General features: G+C 41.5%; 1 protein-coding gene across 2 annotated transcripts; it reads left to right on the top strand.

Annotated features, from left to right (window-relative positions):
- Window positions 1–1326: 1326 nt before the first annotated feature.
- On the top strand, window positions 1327–20122 carry LOC127564205 (zinc finger protein 398-like). 2 transcript variants are annotated; one of them, XM_052000618.1, is made up of 6 exons: window positions 1327–1793; window positions 7485–7874; window positions 8367–8493; window positions 10986–11099; window positions 15011–15127; window positions 16542–20122. In XM_052000618.1, the coding sequence occupies exons 1-6, from the start codon at window positions 1770–1772 to the stop codon at window positions 17735–17737; spliced, it is 1968 nt and encodes a 655-aa protein (XP_051856578.1). In that variant the 5' UTR covers window positions 1327–1769; the 3' UTR covers window positions 17738–20122. The 2 variants fall into 2 exon arrangements, with proteins under 2 accessions (XP_051856578.1, XP_051856577.1); XM_052000617.1 differs by having other exon boundaries at window positions 16539–20122.
- Window positions 20123–24050: the final 3928 nt, after the last annotated feature.

The following is a 24050-nucleotide window of genomic DNA, read 5'->3' as shown; positions in this document are numbered from 1 at the left end:
CCCATTCCAAACAACTCCCCCTCCCCTGGTTTCTCAGGAGGTGGTAGCTGTGAAGAAGGCTCTCCCATTTGTCCTTTTGCTCTTGAACTGCCGAATAGATATGTGCATTGGCCACTTTTCCCCCTTTCTCTACCTGCTCCTTCCCCCTTCTTACAGGCCAGCATGGGAGTTTGGAACATGGAGAAATCTGCCCTAAATTCATTTAATTGAAGAGAGGAAGGTAGGTCATACAGATCGGCTGGAGCACCTTCCTCTTCCTCTGCCTGCAGGGGGAGAGGGCTGCTAGCAGAGCTTACTTGAGCCCTATCATGATTTAGGTAAAGGAAGTGATTTTTTTTTACTGAAGAGAAATGTAGCCACCTCAAATTGTGGCATTTGGGCAGGAAGTGGTTGGAGTGGAGATAAGACACATGCTTGGTGGGGAGAAGGAACGCCATTTCCTCTTGGAACCTCAGCATAAAGTTTTTCAGGGTAAAGCTCCCATTGTATTTCTTGCAAATATCCGGTTTGGGTCCCCAAATCCCCTTTCTCTAACCTCCCCTGCATATAGATAAACTAGGAGATAGCTGGTGCTGGTGCTGTCTAATGAGTGCTCAAGTGCGCAACAGGTTCAGCTCAGCCCCTTATTGCCCAGTTCACCAAGTGCTGGGGCAGGCACAAATTTTCTTTGGCTACCAGCGCCTTTGCCTAGTAGTGGAGAGAGCATGTCATGCAAACACCTAGAGGAGAGCTTCCGGCTTCAAGAGAGGGGACCCCGTAAATCAGGAAGTGCCACATGGGAGGTGGGCTTGGACTTGAGCCTACAGGGGAAAAGTGTAGGGTGGTGATGTTAGGGTTACCAGGGTGTGGATGAACCTCAAGCAGGTTTTGACCCATAATCTTCAGCTGCTCAGCAAGAAAGGATTCCGGGTCACTAGAGCTTGTTGGGGGAAGGGGGACATCCCGGACACCCGAGTTGAATTCAGTCGACTTCCGAGGGCTGCTCTGTCCTCTACAGGACCCCCAAACGTCTCAGTGTCTTTTTTAGCTTTATAGATCGTAATAAGCTTAAGGTGGCCCGGAGACTCTGGGACCCCTGTGTGAGAACATTCATGTGATGGCGCAGACAACACGTGCAATCGGTTGTGCTCAGCGCTGGGAAGGCCTTGCATCGGAGGCCAGGCTCAGACCACGTAATGGGCTAGGGCCGCAAGGACACTGACGGAACCCGCTCCGGTGCCGCCTTTCTGCAGTTCGCTCCTACGGGCCCTGGGGGGCGCTCAGCCCTCCGCGGCCGGGAGGAGGTGCCGAGCGCTTCTCCTTCTCCGCCAGCCAATGAGCGGGCTGAGCTCCCAGGATGCAGTGGTTATCAACACGGCGGTAGCTGCAGCAGCTGTGCGGCTCGCGCTGCAGAGTAGCAGGAGCGGCAGCCGCAGCAAGGCCGGAGACAGGTGCTGCAGAGCCGGGGCCGGACGCTGCGGAGTCTTTCACGGGGAGGACCGGACCGGGCCGAGCCTGAGGCTGAGGGGCCTGAACTGAGCGCGAGGCCGGACGCGGCAGAGGCGGAGACGGGGGGGAAAGCACAGCTCGGGGCCGGCCCTCTGGGAGCTCACGGCGGCCGGGGGCCCCCTCTAGGGTTTTTGGATCCGCGCCCTCCCCGCTGACGGCTTCAGGGCCTAGCTTGGCCAAAGGAAGCCCCTGCGGGTCCCTTGTGCAGAGAGAGGAGGGTCGGACTGCTCCGGAGCCCGCTTGGCAGTACCTCAGCCTCCCCGGGGCCTGGGAACGAAACCATGGCCGAGGCGGCTCCTGCTCCGGTAAGAGCCCCCTACTCCCCGACCCCAGTTCGGATTTGTGAAGAAGGTTCTTCCCATCCCAGGGCCCCGGGCCCAGCTCCTCCGAGCACGGCCCGGGGCGTCGCTTCAACCCTCTAGGGTCAGGATGGAGGCCTGAGGTCAGAGGGCCAGTCCAGGGCCAGTTTGCACGAGTTACTTCGAGAGGAAGGTCCTGCGGGGGCTAGAATCCCCACAGCCTGATGACATGCACGGAGATATCTCCCGCTCTTCACCTTAGGTCCGTTCTGCTTCCCCGATGACCTTCATTCAGCTTCATTTCCCAGCCCAAGACCACCATCCCACTTGACCCATCCTGCATCCTCCATTAGGACTAAAAGAGGCATGTACTCATGTGCTGTATGTGACCACTGTTCTGCTCACCTGCTGTCCAAAGCAAGCCCCTGGCCAAACATTTGCATCAGAGACCCCAGCCCCCCTGTCTCTCTCCGTATTGGGGCGGGGAGGGGGCAAGACTGCATTAAAGTAGTCTGCTTCTGCTTTTATCAGGTCCCTTGCCAGCTTGTACGGAGGAGGGAAGAAAGGGACTATCATCTTATGTAATTTAGGCCCACTGATTTATAATTGAGTCTTGTAATAGCGGCATTTCAGCATTTGAGCCATAGCATGGCTTGTTTTGTAACAGGGAATTAGTGTCTTAATGAGGCTCGATTGTATCCAGTTCTGTAGGAACTACCACCCTAAAGAAATGGCTGCAAGAAAATTTTAGACCAATCTCTTGGGGACAGATGAACTATTAAAAGGAAATAATCCTATTTAGGGAATTTCTTGATTTGCAATAATTAAGGGGAAAATAGCCGTTGGCTTCTCTCAGCCTTCCTTTCTTCCCTCAATTAGAGAATCAAACCCTTGGTGGAGGGAGTTTGGGACTGTCCTATAATATAATACCTTTTCTAAGGTTTTTCTTAATTTACAAATCCCAGGAAGACATTGTAGCACCTCCCTTATTCTTCTCTTTTCTGTTTGTTTGAAATGTTTACCATGAAGCTTTTAAACTATTTCTGTTCTTGTTCTGGGGTGGGTGGGCCTGACCTTGCATAGATGTGACCCAGGTTGGTTGGAGGCTAGAAGTTCACTGAACCATAGAATTTGAGAGCTGGAAATACTTGACTGAATTAATATTTGGGTATGGTTCAGTTCATTTTCAAATGAGGAAGCAGGCCTGTTAATTGAAGAGGGCTTATTTCTCTGCCTGAATCCCTGGGAAGTTTCTCGAGGCTTGGATTTCATCTTCATGTTCAGTGGCTCCTATCATAGCGATCATATGAGTTTTTCTATTTTGTCAGTCTTTGTCCTAGCTGGGAAAGATCAAAAAAGCAGTAGGAATAAGCTTCAGCTGAAATATTCAAATACCTGATCTCCCAACACCATAATCTGAGTGAACAAGTTGGTTATCAGCAAACATTTAGAAGTTACTACCAGACCATTATACAAAATGATGGAGAGATTCATAAAAAAGACAAGCTTAGAGGATACATTATATTCACAGATAAGTTATAGATATATATAATGTTTTTGAAGTTGATGGCACTTGATCTGAGCCATAAAGGAAGCTGGGGCTTCTAACACGTGGAGTTATAGTGGGTGGAGGTATAGAATGAGAGCAGCTCAGGCATGAGAGAGCCTTGGCAAAGACTAGCTTATGAATATAATATACAAGGACTAGCAAGCAGGTCAATTTGACAGGAACACAAAGTTCATGTGGGAGAATGATGTGTAATCAGCCTGGAAAGATAGGCTGGAAACTCCCTCTTGTTAGATTTTCTCAAAATAATGGCCACAAAATACTCTAGGGCTTAAAATATGTGGATAGAACCCATAAATGTTGACTCCTTTAATGAATGGGAGTGATGGATCTAGGGATTTGTAATTCTCCCACTATAAAGAGTGTTGAGGGAGTTCTTTTGAAGGAAGATAAGAGAAATTAAACCATTCTTCATGCTGGAAACTTTCCATAAATATAAAGAATTTGAAATACTATAGTGAAAAACATCACTAACATTGACATTTCTCTCTTGTAACATTTATTCACATAGCATAGAGCCATCTGTATTAGACAGGTCACTTCACCTCTGAGCCTTTGTGAAAATAAAGGGTTTATATTAAATGATGTCTAAGGCCATGTCTGATCTAAACCCTAAAATCTTGTGGAACTCAGTTTGAAGAAACTAGTCTACTGAATCTGTATTCTTCTGCATGATTGTCAAGGCCTTCGCCAAGATGGCCAGCACATCTTGTTCTTTCCTCCCTAACTTGTGTTCTCTGCTTCAGCCAGGATGAATCCTGTGAACAAAGCTTGTTCTTCACCCTAGTTGATATTATTTCATCCTGTTGCCCCTCATAATTGGAATTCTCTTTCTCTTTCTCTCAATTTTTCCAAGTTCTCTCCAACTTTGAATAGTCAGTTCTTTTCAACCTATCTCACCAGATTTTTCTGAATTTTAAAAAAGTCTTTGTCACTTAGCATTTAATTTTTTTCTGATTCTTTTCATGAATATTAATTTTGCCTTTCCAAGTAGATTGTGAATCTTTTTAGGATATCTCCCATATTACCTAGCATAGGCTGGGTTGCTCAAAGAGTTGGAAGAGGCCATTGAAAATCATGGAAGCCAACTCCTTCCTGTGAGAAAGTAGGCTCAGAGGAGTAAAGCAACTTGTTCATAAGGAGAGACTGTAAGAGTCAAACTTGAAACTAGGACCCAAATTGCTCCATCAAATATTTCTTCTGCTGCACTATTTCTCAAATCATTATTTTCCTTTGGAATGTAAGCTTGTTGAGGGAATCGCCTGGAATTGTGCCAGCACAAAGTAGGCACTTCATAAATGTCTACTGAATGAATGATATACATATTGGGTTTTATTTTAACTGCCTTGAATTTTGGTCATATCCTGCCCCTCCTATCTTGTCAGACTTGGAGACTGGATCAGAGATTTATCCCCCAAAAGGTGTCTACTGATAGTGTCAAAAGTAGTAGACATCAAAAACCGAAGCTCTAAAATGTCAGTTTGAAGATCCTAAACTAATTATCTTCTGTCCCACCCTTTATCTAATTTGATTGTATCTCCACTGTTTATTGGTGAGTTAATGCCTTAATAGGGAAGGGACCATGTTAGCATACAAAGAATGTTTTTAATTGAACTCAGGATACTTGTGTTCAGTCCTTAGATCTAATACTGAGCCTATGTGATCACAGGTAAGTCACTCAACAGGTCAGGACCTCAGTTTCCTCTATCTCATAGGGTTATTATAAGGAAAAAAAACTTTGTACACATTAAAAATTAGATATGTGAGTTGTTGCTTCTCTAAAATTACTTTTTCCATGTCACTTTGTGATTCCCTCAAAATCTTTACTAATTGATCCCTCCTACTAGTGAATTGCCCCTTTCTCCCCTCTCTATAGCACGGATGTGTATCATATCATAAACTACTTTATGTAATTTATTTACAACTTAATTGTATGTAAAATATAACCTGAGCCACATTTTAAAGGTATTAAGGGAACTTTTCTTTAGGAATCCTTTTGATAATCATTGGCTAGCTCCAATTGCTGTTTTTATATATTTGAGATTCTTATTTTTTTGAGGGTTTTCTTTTTTTTTTTTAATAGTATGCTATTTTTCCTATTACAAGTAAATGATGGTTTTCAGCATTCATTTTTGTAAGATTTTGAGTTCCATTTTCCCTCCATTTCTTCCTCCCTCCCCCAAGACAGCATGCAAACTGATATAGGTTATACATGTACAATCAGGTTTTAACATTTCCATATGAGTCCTATTGGGAAAAAATCTATGAGAAAACAACAGCAAAAAAGGTTTTTTCTTAAAATCTATTTAAATTTTATTTTTTCTCTTTTTAAAATTAACTTAAGTTATCCACAAATATTAATATTTCTATAGACAGAGAACAAAAAAGAGGATTATATATAAAAATGAACATCAATTACATAACTCATATCACATGATGGACCTTATGGTCATACACTGCTTTGATATCCTTTATGCTACTTTGTATCGTATAATTCATTATTTGTAGTATTCTGTGGCCTACTTTCACTCACCATATAATCCTTTAGTTACTTTTCAGTGATCTGCAGTTTTTCTTTTCCTGTATCCCATATTTCAAAGCCATAGAGTAATAATAGAAGAAGATTGGTGTTATGAAGTATACATTATTTATAGATGCAGTGCTTAATAATATCCTTTGCATATAAACTATTTAATAAATGCTTTATTCATGTTGGGGTTTTGTTTTAGGGAGAAACTTAGGGTTATTGAAAGCTCTTGAGAAATTTCCCAAATGCAGTCTAGCCTGTTTCCTTTCTGTTCCTCCATTTTCTCTGTTTCCTCATTCCTTTTTCTTCTTATCCTCCTCCACTTTCTAAAATAGGTTGTCGGGACAATCCACATTTCGTTTTCCTATGTAGATGGTTAGACTGAATTTTAATACTAACAAAGTTTATTTGAGGCTCTGAGCAAAATGATTGTTATCTGTCTAGAGCTTCTTGGGAGTCTTCTTGGTGCAAGGAATTGTAGTCCATAGGGATATGGAAAAACACAAATAACTATATCTCAAGGAGTCCTCTCTGGGGCAATCATTATAATTCCAGGAGAGCCCCTATTTCTCTAAAGCAACTAAAAGCATTATTCTATCTGCTAGTCTCTTTTTTACTGATGTTTAAGCCAATTTTCCAGCAGATGGTATTTACTCAGTATTTAGAGAAATAATTAACTCTAAGGAGACCTTGGTTTATTAGCAATGTGAGAAAATGAATGAGGTGAAGGAAGGCAAAACCGACGAAGAGCAATAAATTTAAGGCTTTCTGTTTTGATCTTATCTCCTTTTCATATGATGCTATTTGTCTTCCCACCTGAAGCTAGAAATTTTTATAGGAAGAAGAAATCCATTTATAATCTCTTTCCTATTCTGTGCAATTGTTGTTTAGTAAATTTAGTTGGCTGTTTGAACATATTGGTCCTGGGAGGAGGTAGTAATTCATGTTTCTGTAGCATTTTTTTTTATTATTTCTGTATTATTTTAAAATTTATAAGGTACTTTGCTCTAGATAGAACATTGGGTCTAGAAATCAGGAAGACTTAAATTAAAAACTTAAATCTAGCTTTTGATACTTACTGTATGACTCTGAACAAGTCACTTACTCTGCCTACCTCAGTTTCTTTATTTTTAAATAGCGATAATAATAGCACCTAACTCCTTGAGTTTTCTTGTGGACAAATGAAATTATTGCAAAATCCTTTGCTTTGAAGTGCTATGTAAATGCTAGCTGTTATTATTATAGGTAGTATAAAATTTATTGACCCTTTTTACAGATGAGGAAACTGAGACCCAGATAAATGAAATGTAATAGCATAAAATCTTCGTTATAGTGTGGTCTCAAAATTATATACTCTTGAGTCCAAAGAGTTTTTGAGATTAAGAGCAATGAATTAAGAGACAAGGCCTAAGATGTGAAGTGAGTGACTACCCAGCTGGCACTTGAACATGGCATAATGGTCCTCAGCTAAGGTTTTGGTTTCTTGAGACTAGGACTCTGCTTCCAGTTTTCAGTTACTGTCTCTGTTGCTAATTATGATAAGTGAAAGTAACCTCCTCCTACTCACTCACCCTCAGTTATTTCTGTCTCTCCTTCTGTTTAGTCTCAGGAATGGGAAACTAGTCTACAGCACCCAGCGCCTCCAGCATCTCCTACGGTCCCTCAACGTGAAGCCCAGATCCAGTCAGCCGAGATCTCTCTACTAGCTATCCTGGCTTCTATTCAGGCTGTGGAGCAGAAGGTGGAGTCCCAGGCTGCCCGCTTGCAGACCCTGGAGGGGCGGACAGGGACAGCAGAAAAGAAGTTGGTTGATTGTGAGAAAACAGCAATGGAATTTGGGAACCAATTGGAGGGTAAATGGGCTGTGCTGGGCACCCTGCTCCAGGAGTATGGTCTTCTGCAAAGGAGACTAGAGAACATGGAGAACCTACTCAGAAACAGGAACTTCTGGATCCTCCGACTTCCCCCAAGCAGCAAGGGCGAAGTCCCAAAGGTAATTTTCTGAAGGATACTAATTTGGCACACAGTGTACTTAAAAAGTCAGGGGCAGCAGGCCAGTACATGGCAGAATTCTTTGTCCCTAAAATTAGTCAACCAGTTAATTCCAAGGAACATTGGGTTGTTGGAAAAAACAGAGGTCAGGATGTAATCATTCTGGGCTGAAGAAAAGGAAGCATTTTTTGTCAAAAGAGCTGGGATATTTAGGGCGAAGTCACCCTGGTAACAGGTATACTAGGAACTATCAAGTAGAGAAGAAACCTGTGAAGATCTATAAGTAGCCTGAAGTTTGGAGCTGGTTGTGGGGAAGGCATATGGAATAGGAAAAGGAAAATTCACCTCTTAGCTCGATTTACCCTTGAGCAGCTTGAGCCCTAGGGGAAATTAATACTTACCAGAATTTTATCAGATAGCCTTAGAAATCACCAGGATGAGAACTGGATATCCTATGTGACTCTGAATGGATATCTCATGTATTGGTTTCTAGGTACCTGTGATTATTGAAGATGTGGCTGTGTATTTCTCAGAGCAGGAGTGGGGGAACCTGGATGAGTGGCAGAAGGAGCTCTACAAACATGTGATGAGAGGAAACTATGAAACATTGGTGTCCTTGGGTAAGAGGCGGCTCTCTGTGTAAAGAGATCTAAGTCTCTGTAGAAACCCTGTTTTCATTTTTACGCACTGGCTTAGCTATTTAGAATCTTTTATTTGAGAAGCAAAAGGAACTTTGAAAGAACATCTGTACAGGTAAGGCAAGAAGCAATGATTTGCTCAGAGTTATAAGCTTTAAAAAAGAAGAAGAAGAATGTACAAAAAGCCTGGGACCCCTGCCTCTGTAGCTGCTCTTGTTATGGGAAGACATAGAGAGATAGATAATTGTTATTCCATGGGTGCACATCTGTATATCTGAATTATCTCCTTCGATGGTGCTATAAGCTGTGAAATAGGTAGGAATTTTGTCTTCTGTCTTTGTATCTCCCAACACTTAGCAGAGGGCCTTATCCATTGAACGTGTTCTGTATATATATTGGCCAGATGAACCAGCTCATAGCAATGACTCATTAGCTTCTCTTCATTTGAGACCTTTACAATCCACATCTTCCATTCAAAATCATGGTAGCTATTTTCTATAGATTTCCAGTACATTCTTCTTCCTTCCTCAGTGAGTGCCAGTCTCTGCCTCACAGTCCTTCTCAACTACCCTCATACTAGGGAATTGCCAACAAATATATTGACACTCTCAGGTTCCACAATTGTTAAATTCCTTAACCTACTAACTTCCCATGATCTATTCCTCTATCCCACCTCAACCACATACAAACATGGTCATATCTTAGATCTTTCTATTACCCACAAATGGGACCATCTTTATGTTCAAGAATGCTAAAATCCCATCATCTGATGTACCTTTTTGTCTTCCCATAAGAAATCCTACACTTCTCTCTATTCCATGACCTTTAGTCCTTTAACTCCTCAGTTTTCTCTCAGGCTATGTCCTCTACTCTAATTTCTCCCTCTCTTCTCCCCTTGATCCTCTAGAGAAGAAAGGGAGCTGTGAAAAGATTTAAAAGGACTGATGTGGAGTGGGATTGCCTAGCAGCAATAAGGATTTAGTTAAGATCTAGAACAAAATTTGTAGAGGGTCCAGTCAGAATAATTCCAAGATTTTCTCCACTTTCATTGATTAACACAAGTGTAGTAGCCAAGACAACAAATGAGAGTGATCAAAGGCTGAAGCCTGTCAGGACACAATAGGCAAAATGATGAGCAGTCTAAGGACTCAAATGAAGAAGTCACTGTAGTCTTTTCATGTCTTCTTATTTTCCCTCCAAATCTTTTTTCCTTTCAGATTTCTCTATTACTGTCAAGAATATCACCCTAAGTTCCTGAAGCTCACAATCTAGATGTCATCTTCCCCTTCTCATTATCCCTCACCCCTTATGTCATATCCAGTTGTAGCTAAGATCTATTGATTTCACCTTTGCAACATCTCTCATATATGCCCTCTTCTCTCCTCTGACCCTGCTACCACTCCAGGGCAGGCCCTCAACATCTCACACCTGAACTATTGTAATAGCCTATTAGTGTATCTGTCTGCCTCAAATCTTTCCTCACTCCAATCTGTCCTCCATTTGGTCACCAAAGTGATTTTCCTAAAATATAGGGTGTTTTACACCATACTCAATAAACTCTAGTGATCTATTTACAGGAAATCCTTTGACCTTCAAAGTCCTTGATACCACCCCTACCCCCAAACCTTTCCAGTCTTTTTGTACCTTACCTCTCCCTACATATTCTTCATTCCAGTGACCATCTTGTTCTTCCAGGAACAGGACACACCATCTCCCAGCACTGGGCATTTTCTGATTCTTTTTTTAGGACTAGAGTGCATTCCCTTCTCATCTTTATTGGCCTCCCTGGCTGCCTTTAAGTTCCAATTAAAATCTTGTCATACACAAGAAGCCTTTCCCAATCACTCTATTTCAATGCAATCTTTTTGTAAATTGTCCTATTTATCACACACACACACACACACACACACACACACAAACTTATTTGTTTTCTTCCTCATTAGCTTATGAGCTCATTGAGGAACTGTCTTTGTGCTTCTTTTTTTTTATCCCTAACCCTTAGCACAGTGCATGATACATAGTAGGCATATTAAAAACATCTACTGAATGATTGACTCAGGCTGGGAAAGGAGTAAAGGGAAAGAATAGAATCTTAGTTCCCATGTTCAGTAGTGTGATCCAATCTCAATGATTTGTTTTTTCCCAGAATACATGGATAAAAAGCCACATGTGTATGTTTGTATTATTTGAAATATGGCTGGGATCAGAGTTGGCCCCTCAGTTACTACTTAAGAGTGCTAACCCATGACAAAGTAGGGAACAATGGGACATGGAGGTAGAAAACCTCAAAGGTCTAAATTAGGCCTTTCCTCATAAAGTGTAATTGAGCTACATGAAGGATCTGATGGTTTTTCCTTCTTACTTTCCTGCTGACCCCATTTGACTGTCAGAGAATTAGAAGCCATGACTTCAAGTCCTAGATGTGAACAACCTAGCTCATGTCTTTCCTAACACTTCACCTTTTTCCCTACCAGATTATGCCATCTCCAAGCCAGATCTTTTATCCCGAATTGAGCAAGGGGAGGAGCCCTGTGGTCAAGAGCTCTCGAACACAGAGGACAGGGAGAATCCAGGCCATCCCAGTGCTGGTGAGTAGCTCTGCTATGGAGGGGGGATGCAAGAAGGATATTCATCAACTACTGGCAGTACCATGGCAGGGAAAGCATGGGGATAACTGGGTCTTTTCAGAGTAGGATGGGACTGGCAAAGTCATTTTGTTCATCTTACATAGGAGAAACTGGGGCTTAGAGAAGTACCTTTTTTTAACCAAGTTCATAGACTTGACAGGGCAGAGCTAAAAGTAGAATCCCAGGTCTCTTTACTTTTATATTTTTTATTCTTTATTTCTTCCCACTATAGTAAGGAAATGCTTTACCTTGGGGATGAGTCTTTTAATCTTTTGGGACCCTGGCTTCCTCATATAAAATTTTTGAAAAAAAAATTGATTAGATAATCTTTGAGGTTTCTTTTAGATTTAAAAATCTAGCCTTTAATCAAACACCACCCTAATAAAACCAAAGCCATAGTTTTTTCCTCTCATATGACTTGGTTAGTTCTGTTTACTAACTTAACCATGTGTTTATTATTAGGGTTGTAAATCTCTCACTTTATTCAAAAAGGGTAACAGCACTATGGTCTTCTTCCTAGACTATGGATAAAATTTCCTTCAAAGAAGACTGGAACATGACCCTGTATACTCATTACTGATTCTAAAGTCTGAACTGATCCTTCTTGGGATGTTTCTTTTCTTTTTTAATTTATTTATTATGAACTTAATTAACAATTACAATCATTTCCTTCTTTGTTGTTTGAAATGTCTTATTGATTCTTTTTTTTTCTGTCACTACCTACTAACTGACTTAGCATCCCTAGGTAGAAGCTTTCCCTTATAAATTTATGTAATGGAGCAAAACAAATCAATATAATGGGCATATCTGAAAATATGTTTCATTCTGTATCTTTGAATCGCCTTTCTATCAAGAAATGGGAAGTGTGAAACTGATAAGATGTTAAGCCTGGAGTCAGGAACACCCGTTTTGAAATCTAGTCTCAAACTCTTCCTAGTCATATGACCGTGGGCAAGTCACTTAATCTGTATCTTGGTTTCCTCAGCTGGGAAATGGGGGGAGTAATTCAGGGTTAGGATCCAATTGAGGTAATAATTATAATTGAACACTTTTAACAGAAGTCCTGGTAAAAGAAGAGATACTTGATAAATGCTTTCTATCTCTCTTCCTTTTATTATCAGTCCATTAAAGTCACAATAGATCCTTTTGTTAGCAATATGAGATCTTTCAAAGTTTTCTCCTTACATAAATTGTGCCATTGGTTCTGTTTGTTTCATTCTGCTTCAGTTTATCTTTCCAAGTTTTTCTTTCTTTTGATTTCCAGAATACATTCATCAGCAAATTAAAGTCCATTGGGTTAATGCTACCAGGACTTGGGTGGGGTTTGTAGCTTTCCCCTGACTGGAAGGAACGGGCAGCATCATACAGTGTAGTGAGTGCTACCTCTGAAGTCTGCTTCCTGTGGGATCTTGGACAAGTCACCTAATATTGCTAGGTCTTGAATTCCTCAATTGTTTAAAATAATAAAAATAAAGGAGTTGGATTAGATGTAGTTCCAGAGGTTGATTCTAGCTGTAGATCCATAATCCTGTGATTTCCTGAGTCTAAAGAATAGTTTTCATCAGTTCTCAGGCAATCTTAGAGCAGATCCTTCAATCAAATGTTTATTTTTAATAAAATCATACCTCTCTCATCCTTTGCTATGTTATATAGAAATGAAAAGAACCAAATATTTCTGGACAGCTAGACCTATTCACTAAGATAAAGTGAAAATTCTAGCTTTTGTGTGGTGTCATGTAACACTCTGGAAATTTTGATTTTATTCCATGAACTTTTCTTTCTTTCTTTTTAATGATATGGATATATTTTATTTTTTATTTTGCCTACATTTCCCATTATATTCTTCCTTTCCACCCCTTGACAGAGATCTGCTCCTTATATTAAAGAATAAAAAGGAAAAAACTTCCCCAGAACGAACATAACAAAAAAGTATGTTATCTCATACCTGTATTCCCCCATGCTTTTGCAGAAGAATGTATTTCTTTGTGACCAAAGTTGGTCACAATTTAGGCTGGTCAGAATTTAGGATGATTCCGCTTTGATATTTTTTTCTCCATTAAAATTTTGTAATTATGTGTATGTTCTACTGGTTCTGCTTCACTTTGCATGTGTTCACATGTCTTCCCATGTTTCTCTGTATTTGTCATGTTCATTATTTCTTACAGCACAGTAATGTCTTTTTACTTTTATGTATCACAGTTTGTTTACCTATTCCTTAATCACTGGTTATCTATTTCTGTTTCTTTGCTATTATAAAAATTAATAAGTTAACAAGCATTTTTAAGCACCTTCTGTGTGCCAGAAGTTTGCAAAGGAAGACAAAGAAATCTCCAGTCCTTTCCTTCATCGAGCAGTTTACAGCCTAATGGGGGAACAACACACAAATAATTATAGAGGGATAAGACATTCATGGGATAAATTGGTGATCATCTCAGAAGACTGACAAAGGCTTCTTGCAGAAGATGGGACTTAGCTTCTCTGGTTCCTATCAAGTCTCAGCTAGTTGGTGGAAATGATGGGATAGATAGTTATCAGCTAATGAAAATGCTTTTATGTAAGCACTAGCCAGGAAAATGTAGTCCTTGGATCGGAGAATATGCGTAGGGGAGTGTGATGGAAGAAGAATGGAAAAGTAGGAAGGAGCTAGGTTTTGAAGAGCTTTGAAAGCCAAACACAGGATTTCATATTTGATTTTGAGGAATAATAGGAAGCCCTTGGAGTTTTTTCAATAGGGTGGTGACATCATCAGATCTGTACTTAAAGATCATTTTGACAGCTGAGTGGTACATGAATTGGAGTCGAAAGAGATTTGAGGGAGGGAGACCAATTTCTGTTAGTCTATTGCAGTAGTCCATGCATGATGCAATGAAAGCCTGGACCAGGAGGTAAAATTCTCATGGGGAGAGAAAGGGGCATAGAGGAGCGTCATTACAAAGGCAGAAACAGTAGGGCTTGGCAACTTAATGGATGAGAGGGGAGAGAATGGGGGAGAGATGGAGAGGAGGGGATAATAAAGAGTAAAGAATGATATGTAGACCTTGAGCCTAAGGGACTAGAAGGATAATGGTTCCTTCAATAGTAATTGGAAAATCAGAAAGAAGGATTTAGGGAGAAAAAATGTGAGTTCGAACCATTTTGGAGTTTGGGTTTCAGATTAGTCTTCGGCCCATCCGATTTGAGATGTTCAGCAGGCAGCTGAAGGTTTAAGAGATTTTGAGAAAAAAAAGGTTTGAGATCTGGAAAACATCTACTTAGAGAGAATAATTCAATCATGGGAGTTGATGAGATTGCCAAGTAAAATAATGTAGAGGAAGAAGAGTAGAAGGACCCAGAACAGAGCATTGGCAAATCATTTTGCTTAGATGAAGATGAGCAGTCAGATGCTAGGAGAGAGGAGAGAGCCATATTCCAGAAACAAAAGAAAGTATTCAGAGTTGCAGAAAAATCAAGGAGGACAATTGAGAAAAGGATATTAATTTTGTCAGGTAAAAAAAATCGTTAGTGACTTTGGAGAAAGCAATTGAGTGAGGTCAGAAGCCAGATTGCAGTCAGCAGAGTGAGAGAAAGGGAAGTGGAGGTGCCTTCTCCAGAAGTGTAGCAGACTAGAACTGTCCCCTGACTGGCAGTGTAGTGGGGTTTTTTGTTTGTTTTCTTCCATACCCACACATCTCCATATCATCTGAAATCAACCCTTTGATCCTTTTAGTATATCAGGGAGATTTCATGAGCTTGTAACATACCAGGGGCAAATTGTGTATTGAATCATGTGCCTTGCTGCTTTATGTCTAGCTTCTGACTGTACCATAGGCAGCATGTCCCACAAAGCAAGAAAAAGCCCAGTGGTTTGTAACCCTTAATTCTTTCCTCTGTAGAAACTAGTACACTGGTTTCTTCTCAAGATGTACTCCCCTGGATTAAACAAGAAGGAGGATGTGGGAGGAATCAACAGGGTTTGCAAGAAAGTGAGATATCCACTGATCTCTGCACAGGTAAGGGTTGAATCTCTTCTCCCTCTAATGATGGGAACAGCTGTCAGGGAGAATATCAAGGCAGGTGTCCAAGGTTCCCAAAAGAATTCACTAGACATGGCAGTGCCAGCATATCTTGGGAGAAATCCTCTTCCCATAGCGAAGCAGATGTTGCCTTACTCCAAGAATTCCCCCTTGAGCTTTCCCAAGGAACAAGTTCTTGCAGGAGAAATGACAGGGAAAGCAACCAACATAACCAAATTTAGCCTTGGAAGGATCCTCAGAGCTCATCTGGGCCAGTCCCCTCATGATAAAATGAGGGCATTGAGACAATGCCATGATCACAATGGCTCCGAGTCATGTTTGAACTTTAGGAATAATTCCTAGATTGAGTTCTAAACTTTTGACTTAGGACTGTTGCCTGAAGTCCATGATATACCTCACTGTGATTGCTCTTCCTTTTACTAGGGAGAAAGAAAATATTTTGAACCTGAGAGCCAGTGCCAGGGTCTCTTTATCTCATTTATCTTGTCTGCTGAGGCTTCTTCTCAGGCAGCTTGATTTAATAAGGCATTATTTCAACAGTTGTTGATGTCTTCATTAAGCAAATTTATGTTAGTCTTTGGAAGGAAGTGTGTGGGTGTGTGAGAGTGTGTGTGTGTGTGTGTGTGTGTGTGTGTGTGTGTGTGTGTGTATTGGGCATGTGTGTGCATGTAAGGCATGGGGCATATAAGTTGAGTAGATGGTACCATAAACTGTTCCCTACCTTCAAGGAACTTACAGTCTAGGTAAGGAAATGCAACTGAGATATGTAGAGTGTATGCAAAAACAATACTGAAAAGTCACAAGGTGATTTTCCAGTGATTTTCCATAAATGCTTCAAGTTTGAGGTTTAAGGCTGTGAAGTCAAGGGTTCTAGGGAAGGCCTTATAGAGAAGATAGAGCTTGAGGCAGGCCTTGAAGGATGAAGAGGGTTGAGAGAGAAATGGAGAGGAGTGGGAAGGACATCCCAGGAAGGGTTGTGGCCTGTTCTGTTCAGAGAGGATTATAAATTAGAAAGATTGGTGTGGAGATGTGACATAAGAAAGGAGTGGGGGATAAAGATTGAGACTAGGTTGTGAAGAGCTTAGAATGCCAGGTCTGCATCAGTCCTCACTGACTAGAATTATAAGACTCTAAGGTAAAAGATGGGAAGGAGCTATTGTATCTTATTTTGTTCTAATTATGCATAGAGATAATTTTCAATGTTCATTTTCTCCCTCCCCTCTCCCAAGACAGCAAGCAGTCTGATAGAGCTATCTCTGTGCAGTTATGTTAAATATTTCGCATTTGTCACATTCCAGAGTCTTGCTGAACCATTGTTTAAAGAAACCAAAGGCAGAAGTGATTCACATGTGTGCGTGTGTGCATGTGTGCGTGTGTTTTCTCCCAGCAGAGGACTGGCTGGTCAGTAAAGAGAAGGAGAAGAACCAGGAGAAAGGGTCCAAGGACCTGGACCCAAGTTGGGTTTTGCAGGGCCGAGAAAAGGAGAGCCTTCATCAAGCCCCAGATCTAGGTTTAGGAGGGGGGTCTTGTGAGAACCCTTGCAGTTCATCCCTTCTTAGAGGTCCACCCAGCAAGTCTGCCCCATGGGAGCGAGACTTCAGTGCCCTTCCTCCTAGTCCCTACTGTCAAGATGTTCCAGCATCAGTTTCAGTGGAAAGGCCTTATCCCTGTGCTGAATGTGGCCAGAGCTTCAGCCGAAAGGAGCATCGAACACAGCACCAGCAAGCTCTCCATAGCCCTCGTCCCTTTGCCTGTCCGCAGTGCCCTAAGAGCTTTGCCCAGCAAGCCACTCTCACCAGCCACTACCGCATCCACACAGGGGAACGAGCCTATACCTGTGCTCAGTGTGGGAAGAGCTTCATTCACCAGTCTACTCTCACTACTCATTACCGTACCCACACTGGTGAGAAGCCCTATCCCTGTGCAGAGTGTGAGAAGCGTTTCAGCCGATTGTCGACCCTCTTGGAGCATCGGCGGACCCACACTGGCGAGAAGCCTTACCAATGCACTGAATGTGAACGCCGCTTCAGCCGCTTGTCAACGCTGGTGGAGCATCGGCGGACCCACACTGGTGAAAAGCCCTATCAGTGTGCCGAATGCGAAAAGCGTTTCACGAGGCTGGCCAACCTGACAGTACATCAGAACACCCACTCTGGCGAGCGCACCTACAAGTGTGCTCAGTGTGGTAAACGTTTTGCCCAGAAACCCAGCTTCTTGCGCCACCTGCGCAGTCACACACAAGAGAAGCTCTACCCATGTGGGCAGTGTGGCAAGAGCTTCATTTGCCGTTCCTGGCTGGTTCGACATCAGGGCAGCCACGTTGGTGAGCTGCCCCGTCCCTGTACTGAATGTGAAAGGGGCTGTCCGCCATCTAAAGATCCTCCTGCTGGCCCCCTTGGAACTGGAGGCCAAGAAAGATTACAGACTCCTGAAAGCCTCTTGGGAAAGCATGATGAAGGGGCTAGGACTGGGCAAGACCAAAAGGGACGCCGAGGGGCCAGAGAACAAGGGAGTAGTGCCCAAGGGAGCCTTGGGGAGCCACTGCACAACCCCCATTCCTATGTGAAGATGGAGAATGCGGGTTAGTAGCTCTGGAAAAGCCCTGCTCAGAGCTGAGGGTCAGGTGGGATAATCCCACCTTCTTTGGAAGGGAACTATGGGGCAAGAACACAGCATCTCTGGGCATGAACGACCACATTTTCTCAGGAAAGAAAAAAATGATTAAGGGGTGGGATGAAGCACGTGAGGGCATTTCTGCAAGCCCAAGAGATGTACTGAATGGGAGCACTCCTTCCAGTTGAGCTTTCATTATATTCAGCTGACTGCAGTGACACTAGGAGAGGAGATCCTGGATAGGTGGGAATGGGGGGGAGAATACAGACTTTACTCTCCTTATTGTTCTGAGGTTGGAAGCTCAAGCCTGTAGCTGCTGTTTCCTTTGAAGCCCCAAGTTTTTAAGAAGAGTAAACTTTTAACTATGCAGATTCTGAAGCACTTCCTCAGACTGGATTGGAGGTTTCTCAGTGAAGAGTATTCTAGTTTTGCTGGTCCCTGTCTTCTCATTTTTAAATGACCACCATAGAGGACTAGAGTTGTACCTTTGTTCTTCCATACCCTTTACTAATCCCTACCTTGCCATAAAGGCTTGAGCTGGAGGGTTCTCTCAGCTCTGCCCTCACTTAGGTGTGAGGAGAAGGTTGCCAGAGCTCTCTAGATGAATTAGCTAATGTTTCCTGGGCCACTTGGCTTGGACAGGTAAAGACTCATGGGTTCAGCATTGACACCTGCTCGATTGACTTCCAGCCCTCTCCTCTATTAAAACAGAGATTGTGTGGGTGACTTCTAGGTTCCCTTCTAGTTCTGAATCTATGATCCTGAGAACTCTTCCTGAAAGCGTTCTGTCACATTTGCACTAAGTAGTGCCCGTGGGCCCTCACAAGTCCCCTCTGAGAGGATCTGGACTTTGCTTAAGGACGAGCTTTACCTAGCCCAGGTTACTGATTGCAAGGTAATTACAGTCTAGCTGCAGATAGGCTTGGAGCTCATAGCACATTTATATCTGGTTCTTTTTTTTTTTCCTTCAACTGTATTTGAGATTTCTAACCTTTGATAAAGATCAGTTTTGTTTTTTGTTTTTTTGTTTCCTTTTCTAAAATAGCTTAGTTCTGTTATTCATGTGATCTCAGGACAGTATAATCATCCCTTGGTCTTACGCTATTCTCCAACGACTAGAACTGAATTCTCTTATTGTTTCAGAGCTCGTGTATCCTTACTACTGGGCTACCGGATGCTTTCCTATTTCTGGCCAGACAGGTGCCCCTTGTTCTCAGCTCTCTTATACAGTAGGAGATGACTGACAGATGTGATCAAGTCTCTGATCAATGACTGATCCCAAGTCTCTCCTTGCTCAGGTTACCAAGTTTACCCACTTTGCTAAGTTCTCTCCTGTGCATCATCCCTTCAAGTGGATTACTCCCCAGAGAGGAATTGTTTTCCAGAATTCTGTCCTTAAAATTTCACAGTATAAAATAATCACAGTCTGGTTCTGTGTTATGGGGATTGGGTATACAAAAGCTTTCTGCCTTTTTAAGGAGATTATATATGCACATGAAAAAGGAAGCAACACCACCAAGAGTTACTTAGTACCCATCCCAAGGATTTAAAGGGCCTCTTCTCCTTTTGAAAAAAACATACTTGATAGATTTTAGGCCTGTCATTTTTGGGGCTTCTAAGGGTGAATTTGACCAGATAACCAGCTTGGGAATCCATCTATCTTAAGTTGAATTCCTACTCCTTTGCTGGAAATTTTTGCCAAAGCTGGACTGATTGATCCAGCCAATTGACCACTTGCCCATAGTGCAGTTATAGCCTCAAACTTTATCCAGTTTTCCAATGACTACAGCTGCAAGGATCTCTTCCCTTGGCAGTTAATCTTGAGGATAGCATTTGAAATATATGTACACATTTAGGGTACATATCCTAATGTCTTTTATAAGAATGGGTAGAAAGAGGTGCTACCTATTATCTTTGTCCATCCCTTTTCTTGGTTCTAGGATACATTGGGAAACAGTAGCAAAACTTGCTACCTATTATCTTTGTCCATCCCTTTTCTTGGTTCTAGGATACATTGGGAAACAGTAGCAAAACTTCTCACCTTGAAACTGCACTGGGGGGCGGGGGAGGGGGGACAACCGAATGTTTTTTTCTTTCATTGCCTCGTAGTGTCTGAGGCATTTGTATGTTTATTTGGGAGGCAGGTGGCAAATGTTTTGGAACTTCCACGAATTGGTTAATTGTCATGTATACTTACAAACTCTGTAATTAGGCAAAATATTTATGCAGTTTTGGAGTTGAATTTCTCTCCTTTGCTTGTTATTCCTTTGATGGTTATTTCTTATTTATAATTCAGTAACTGTGTTTTTGACTACAGGATCTGAGCAGTGGTGAAATAAAGCTATTTTCATTTGTGCATATTCTTTGAAAAAATTTTTTTATGTTTACAGTGGAGTCTCCAGGGTAAATGGCAGAAACTTTGTCCTAACAGTGTTTAAAAAAAAAAAAAAAAGGCATAAGAAAAAGAGAACTCAATTCAATTCTAATTTTCATTTGTTATTGGTTATGTGCAAGGGACACCAGACTGTCAGTCCCAGGTGACGTTTTCCATAGCATTGGGTAAGTATAGCAAAACCCCTCTCCGCCTCATTGGTTGTGCCTGTCTACCTCCTAGCAACTCTGCTCCCTACAGAGCCTTTGTAGTCCCTAACCCTGTCTTGCTATAAAATCCTTAACTTCTTAGCCAAGATAAAGGCTGGCAGAATAATCCTACTTATTCGACATCCAGGGGCCTCCAGACAGGTCTTTAAACTTAAGCTATCTCTGCTACGATTACTCCATTTGGACCTCTCACTCTCACGCTAGGGTAGACTCAGCATATTACTGGAGAAACACTTGAATGCCTGATAATTTTAGTGTTTTCCCCAACTCATTCCTGAGGAGTGGAGGAAGGGTTATGAAGAAAAAGGTAAAGTCAAAACATCAATGATATTTTGTAATTGAGAAGTTGATGGAACCATTATAAAAGGAAATATTTTCTGTTTCTGTGGTTTGGTGGGACCCAGGAAGGAAGAGTTCTTTTGGGGAGGGAGGTTTGCTCATTGAATTTGAAGTACCAATGGCAAGTAAGATTGGAAGGGAGATCAGCACTGCAAAAATGAGTCTTCCTATTAGAATTGACACCATGGGAGATAGCAGAGAGAAATGTGAAGTTTGTTGAATTTAGTTGAAAATATAAACCCTCTCTAATTTACTGTGACTAAGTTTAGCTCTCTAGAGAAGAAGTGAGAAAATGTATTTCCTCTCTTGTGGGTAGTGGGAAAGTATAGAGATAAGAAGTATCAAATAAGTGTGAAATATTGTGTTTATTGTCAAATGCAGTTGATATATAGATTGGTTTTTGTTTAACTTTTAAAGATTTGGTGCAAGGAAAGCTTAGGGAAGTGGGAGAAATATACAGTCAGAAAGCATTGTGGTATTATATATTGCCCATTAGCCATCACAGAATAGTCAGATTGGCAACCCTGCCCCAGTCCCAATATTGCTCTAATTTTTAACACTGGTGAGTATGGTGCCTATCCTGGTCAGTTTTCCTGTGCCTCCAGGTCCTTTGGGGACATAACCTGTTAAATATGATGTTTTCTCTTTAATTTGGAGCCTTGTCCTGATGTTTACTAACTGAAACCTTGGGCAGATAATTTAATTTCTGTGGCCCTCAATTTCCTTTGTGTAATAAAATAAATACAAATAATGTGTTTACATATTATTTATACTTATTTATTATTCATCTCTATATTAAAATATAAACATAATAAGCTATATAATAAAGACTAAATAAACCTCCAAGGTCCCTGTGAGCTCCAAATGTGATCCTGAGAAGTAAAATCAAGCTTAAATAGGAAAAAGGTTGGAGGCCTGATGAATCTGAGTCACCCTCTTTCCACCTATATGGATCCCTTGCCCAGAATTTACCAAGCACTCAGCTATGTTGCTTCCTCGAGGGAACATGTAGGACTTCTTTGCCATCCTTCAGCCTCCAGCTCCCTTCCCTGGCATTCCATCCTTGGAAACCAAAGTCTCTTCTGACTCCTGGAACAGCCAGGGCCTACCATTCATCCCCCACATTTACCAGTCTGGCTCAAGCTGATACTCAGCCCACAAGTTCTTCAGGCTTAGATTATATATTCTGTAATGCTCAGAAGCTTACCACTGGGCATCATGACAGCATGGAGCTTAGAGGCCCTAGTTCAGAGTCTATGTCTGATGGTTGCCATCTGTGTAAGCTAGAACAAGTCACAACCTCCCTAGGGCTTAGTTTCTATGTCTGAAAACAAAGGATTTGGTTTAGATGACTTCTGGGGTCCCTCTAGTTCTCAATCTATGATCTTAAGTTCTCATGTGCTTTCTTAATAACTGTCCAGGGAAAAAAAGGGACAAGTGTTCCTGTTGTATAGCTGAAGAAATTGGAAGAGTTTAATGATTTGCAAGGCTTAAAGAAACCCTGGGACTGGGGTTTCAAACTTGGGGGGGGTTGAAAATCAGTGCTCTTTTTTACACTATACCTAGCGATTGCCACAAATCACAACTTCCACATAAGGAGTGTTCACCCAAATGTGAATGTATTAAGTGAACATACAGTAATATTTTTCTACAATTTCTACCAGTGATATGAAAAAGTGTCATTTGATATCTTAGAGAGAGGTACCTGAGGCATTTAGAAGTAACTTATTAGGAGACAGCTTCCTCATTAGGAATTCCTTATGCTAATGAAATCAGAGATCTGGGCTCCACCCAAAAGGTTTGATCACTGGGGAGGATCTTGGATAACTAAAAAGGAGAATATTTCAAGAAAGATAATTTGCCCTCACATGCTATAGAGAGACAAAGCAAAAGCCACTGAATTTGTGACTAGTAAGATCAGAATCAGCTACGTGGATAGAGTACTGGGCTGGGAGTCATCAAGAACTGAGTTCAAATTTTGCCTCAGACATTAACTGTGTGATCCTGCCTCTGCTTCCTTAATCTACTGAAGAAGGAAATGGCAAACCACTTCTTTGCCAAGAAAATCCCATAGAACAGAATTGGCTAGTCTGCTGTGGTTCATGGGGCATAGAAATGACTGAGCAACAATGTCACTAAATGCTAGAAACAGATGTACGAGCAATGGAGAGAAACTAAGGAGTCTCAGACTCATCTTCCTCCTCCTAACCACTTCCCACCTCCCCTTTCTATCTCCAAGAGAGATCCAAAGTGGTAGCTTATTGGGAACCCTGTAGAATGGATTATTAGGTCTAGATTAGCCAAGATGGCAGTGAGGTCCCTTCCAGCTCTGTGATTCTGTGTAACAAAATTTCAGGAGATCCAAGAGGGAAGAAATGACAAAATTGTAGTATGAACCCATGAAAATAAATACATTGATTATTGGACACTGAAGGAAAGGAAAGGACCAGTGGGTCAAGACAAGAATGTTGAGGTGGCAGAAAGATGTGTGAGAATAGAAAGGGAAGGAAAAAATGGATTGTGAAAGGATTAAAAATTGGATGAAAGAGGGTATTGATGCCTGATGCAAGACAAGGACAGGTATGCTCTGCATGCCAGTCTATTGGGAATTGGAAATGACAGCCAGAGCAACTGCAACAGCTTCTTTAAATGTAGTATATGTAAGATCTGGGAATTCTTGTTTCAACTAATACTCACACTGAAGACTTGGGTTTCCCACAGCAAGACTAATTAAATCTCCTTTTCAGGGTTCTAGGGATACCTCCAAGAGATTTCTGGTGTCTTTTTCAGTGCTCTAAGAGGACCCCATTGATGTATTTCCAGTTATGATTTTCAGGGAGTTATCAATTAGCCAGATTTAGTTATCTTTTAGAAAGGGATATTTATTAAGGTATTCTGGTAAGAACAGGTTCAAAGCATCTCCCACAATTTTATGACATACTCATATTTGCAATCCAGGAGAAAGTGGACTTAATTTACAGAAATCCCTTTATTGAAATCTTCAAGATACTCTTCTTACATGTGGTGTAGTTTTTATGCATTGGAGAGCCTGGAAACTGCCTCTAGTTTGTGTTATCACTTCCCAATGTTGACATTGCTATCTGATGAACAGGGGATGCTGCTAGGACATCAGCAGGAAGATGGGAAGTGCATCAATCTCTGAAGTTTTCGAGGTGAGAGAGACTACAACTGGTAGCTTAGGGCATTCCCAATTGGTTCCTTTTCAAAATTTAGCTAGAAGACTCTTTTTTGTCTATTTCTTTGAATCTCTTGGGTTTTAAAGTACTTCCCTGATTTTATACAGGGTATTTCTATGTTTTCTAAGCCAATTCAAACATGGTTCCCA

This window comes from Antechinus flavipes, chromosome 5, assembly GCF_016432865.1.
Source record: "Antechinus flavipes isolate AdamAnt ecotype Samford, QLD, Australia chromosome 5, AdamAnt_v2, whole genome shotgun sequence".
NCBI lineage: Eukaryota > Metazoa > Chordata > Mammalia > Dasyuromorphia > Dasyuridae > Antechinus > Antechinus flavipes.
The sequence above is the reverse complement of the archived record's forward strand: the minus strand, read 5'-3'. Positions and strand labels throughout refer to the sequence as shown.

Coding starts and splice junctions, on each gene's coding strand:
- LOC127564205 (XM_052000617.1), top strand. CDS start 1,770: ATGGCCGAGGCGGCTCCTGCTCCG. Junction 7,875..8,366: donor GCAAGGGCGAAGTCCCAAAG/GTAATTTTCTGA, acceptor ATTGGTTTCTAG/GTACCTGTGATTATTGAAGA. Junction 8,494..10,985: donor TGAAACATTGGTGTCCTTGG/GTAAGAGGCGGC, acceptor TTTCCCTACCAG/ATTATGCCATCTCCAAGCCA.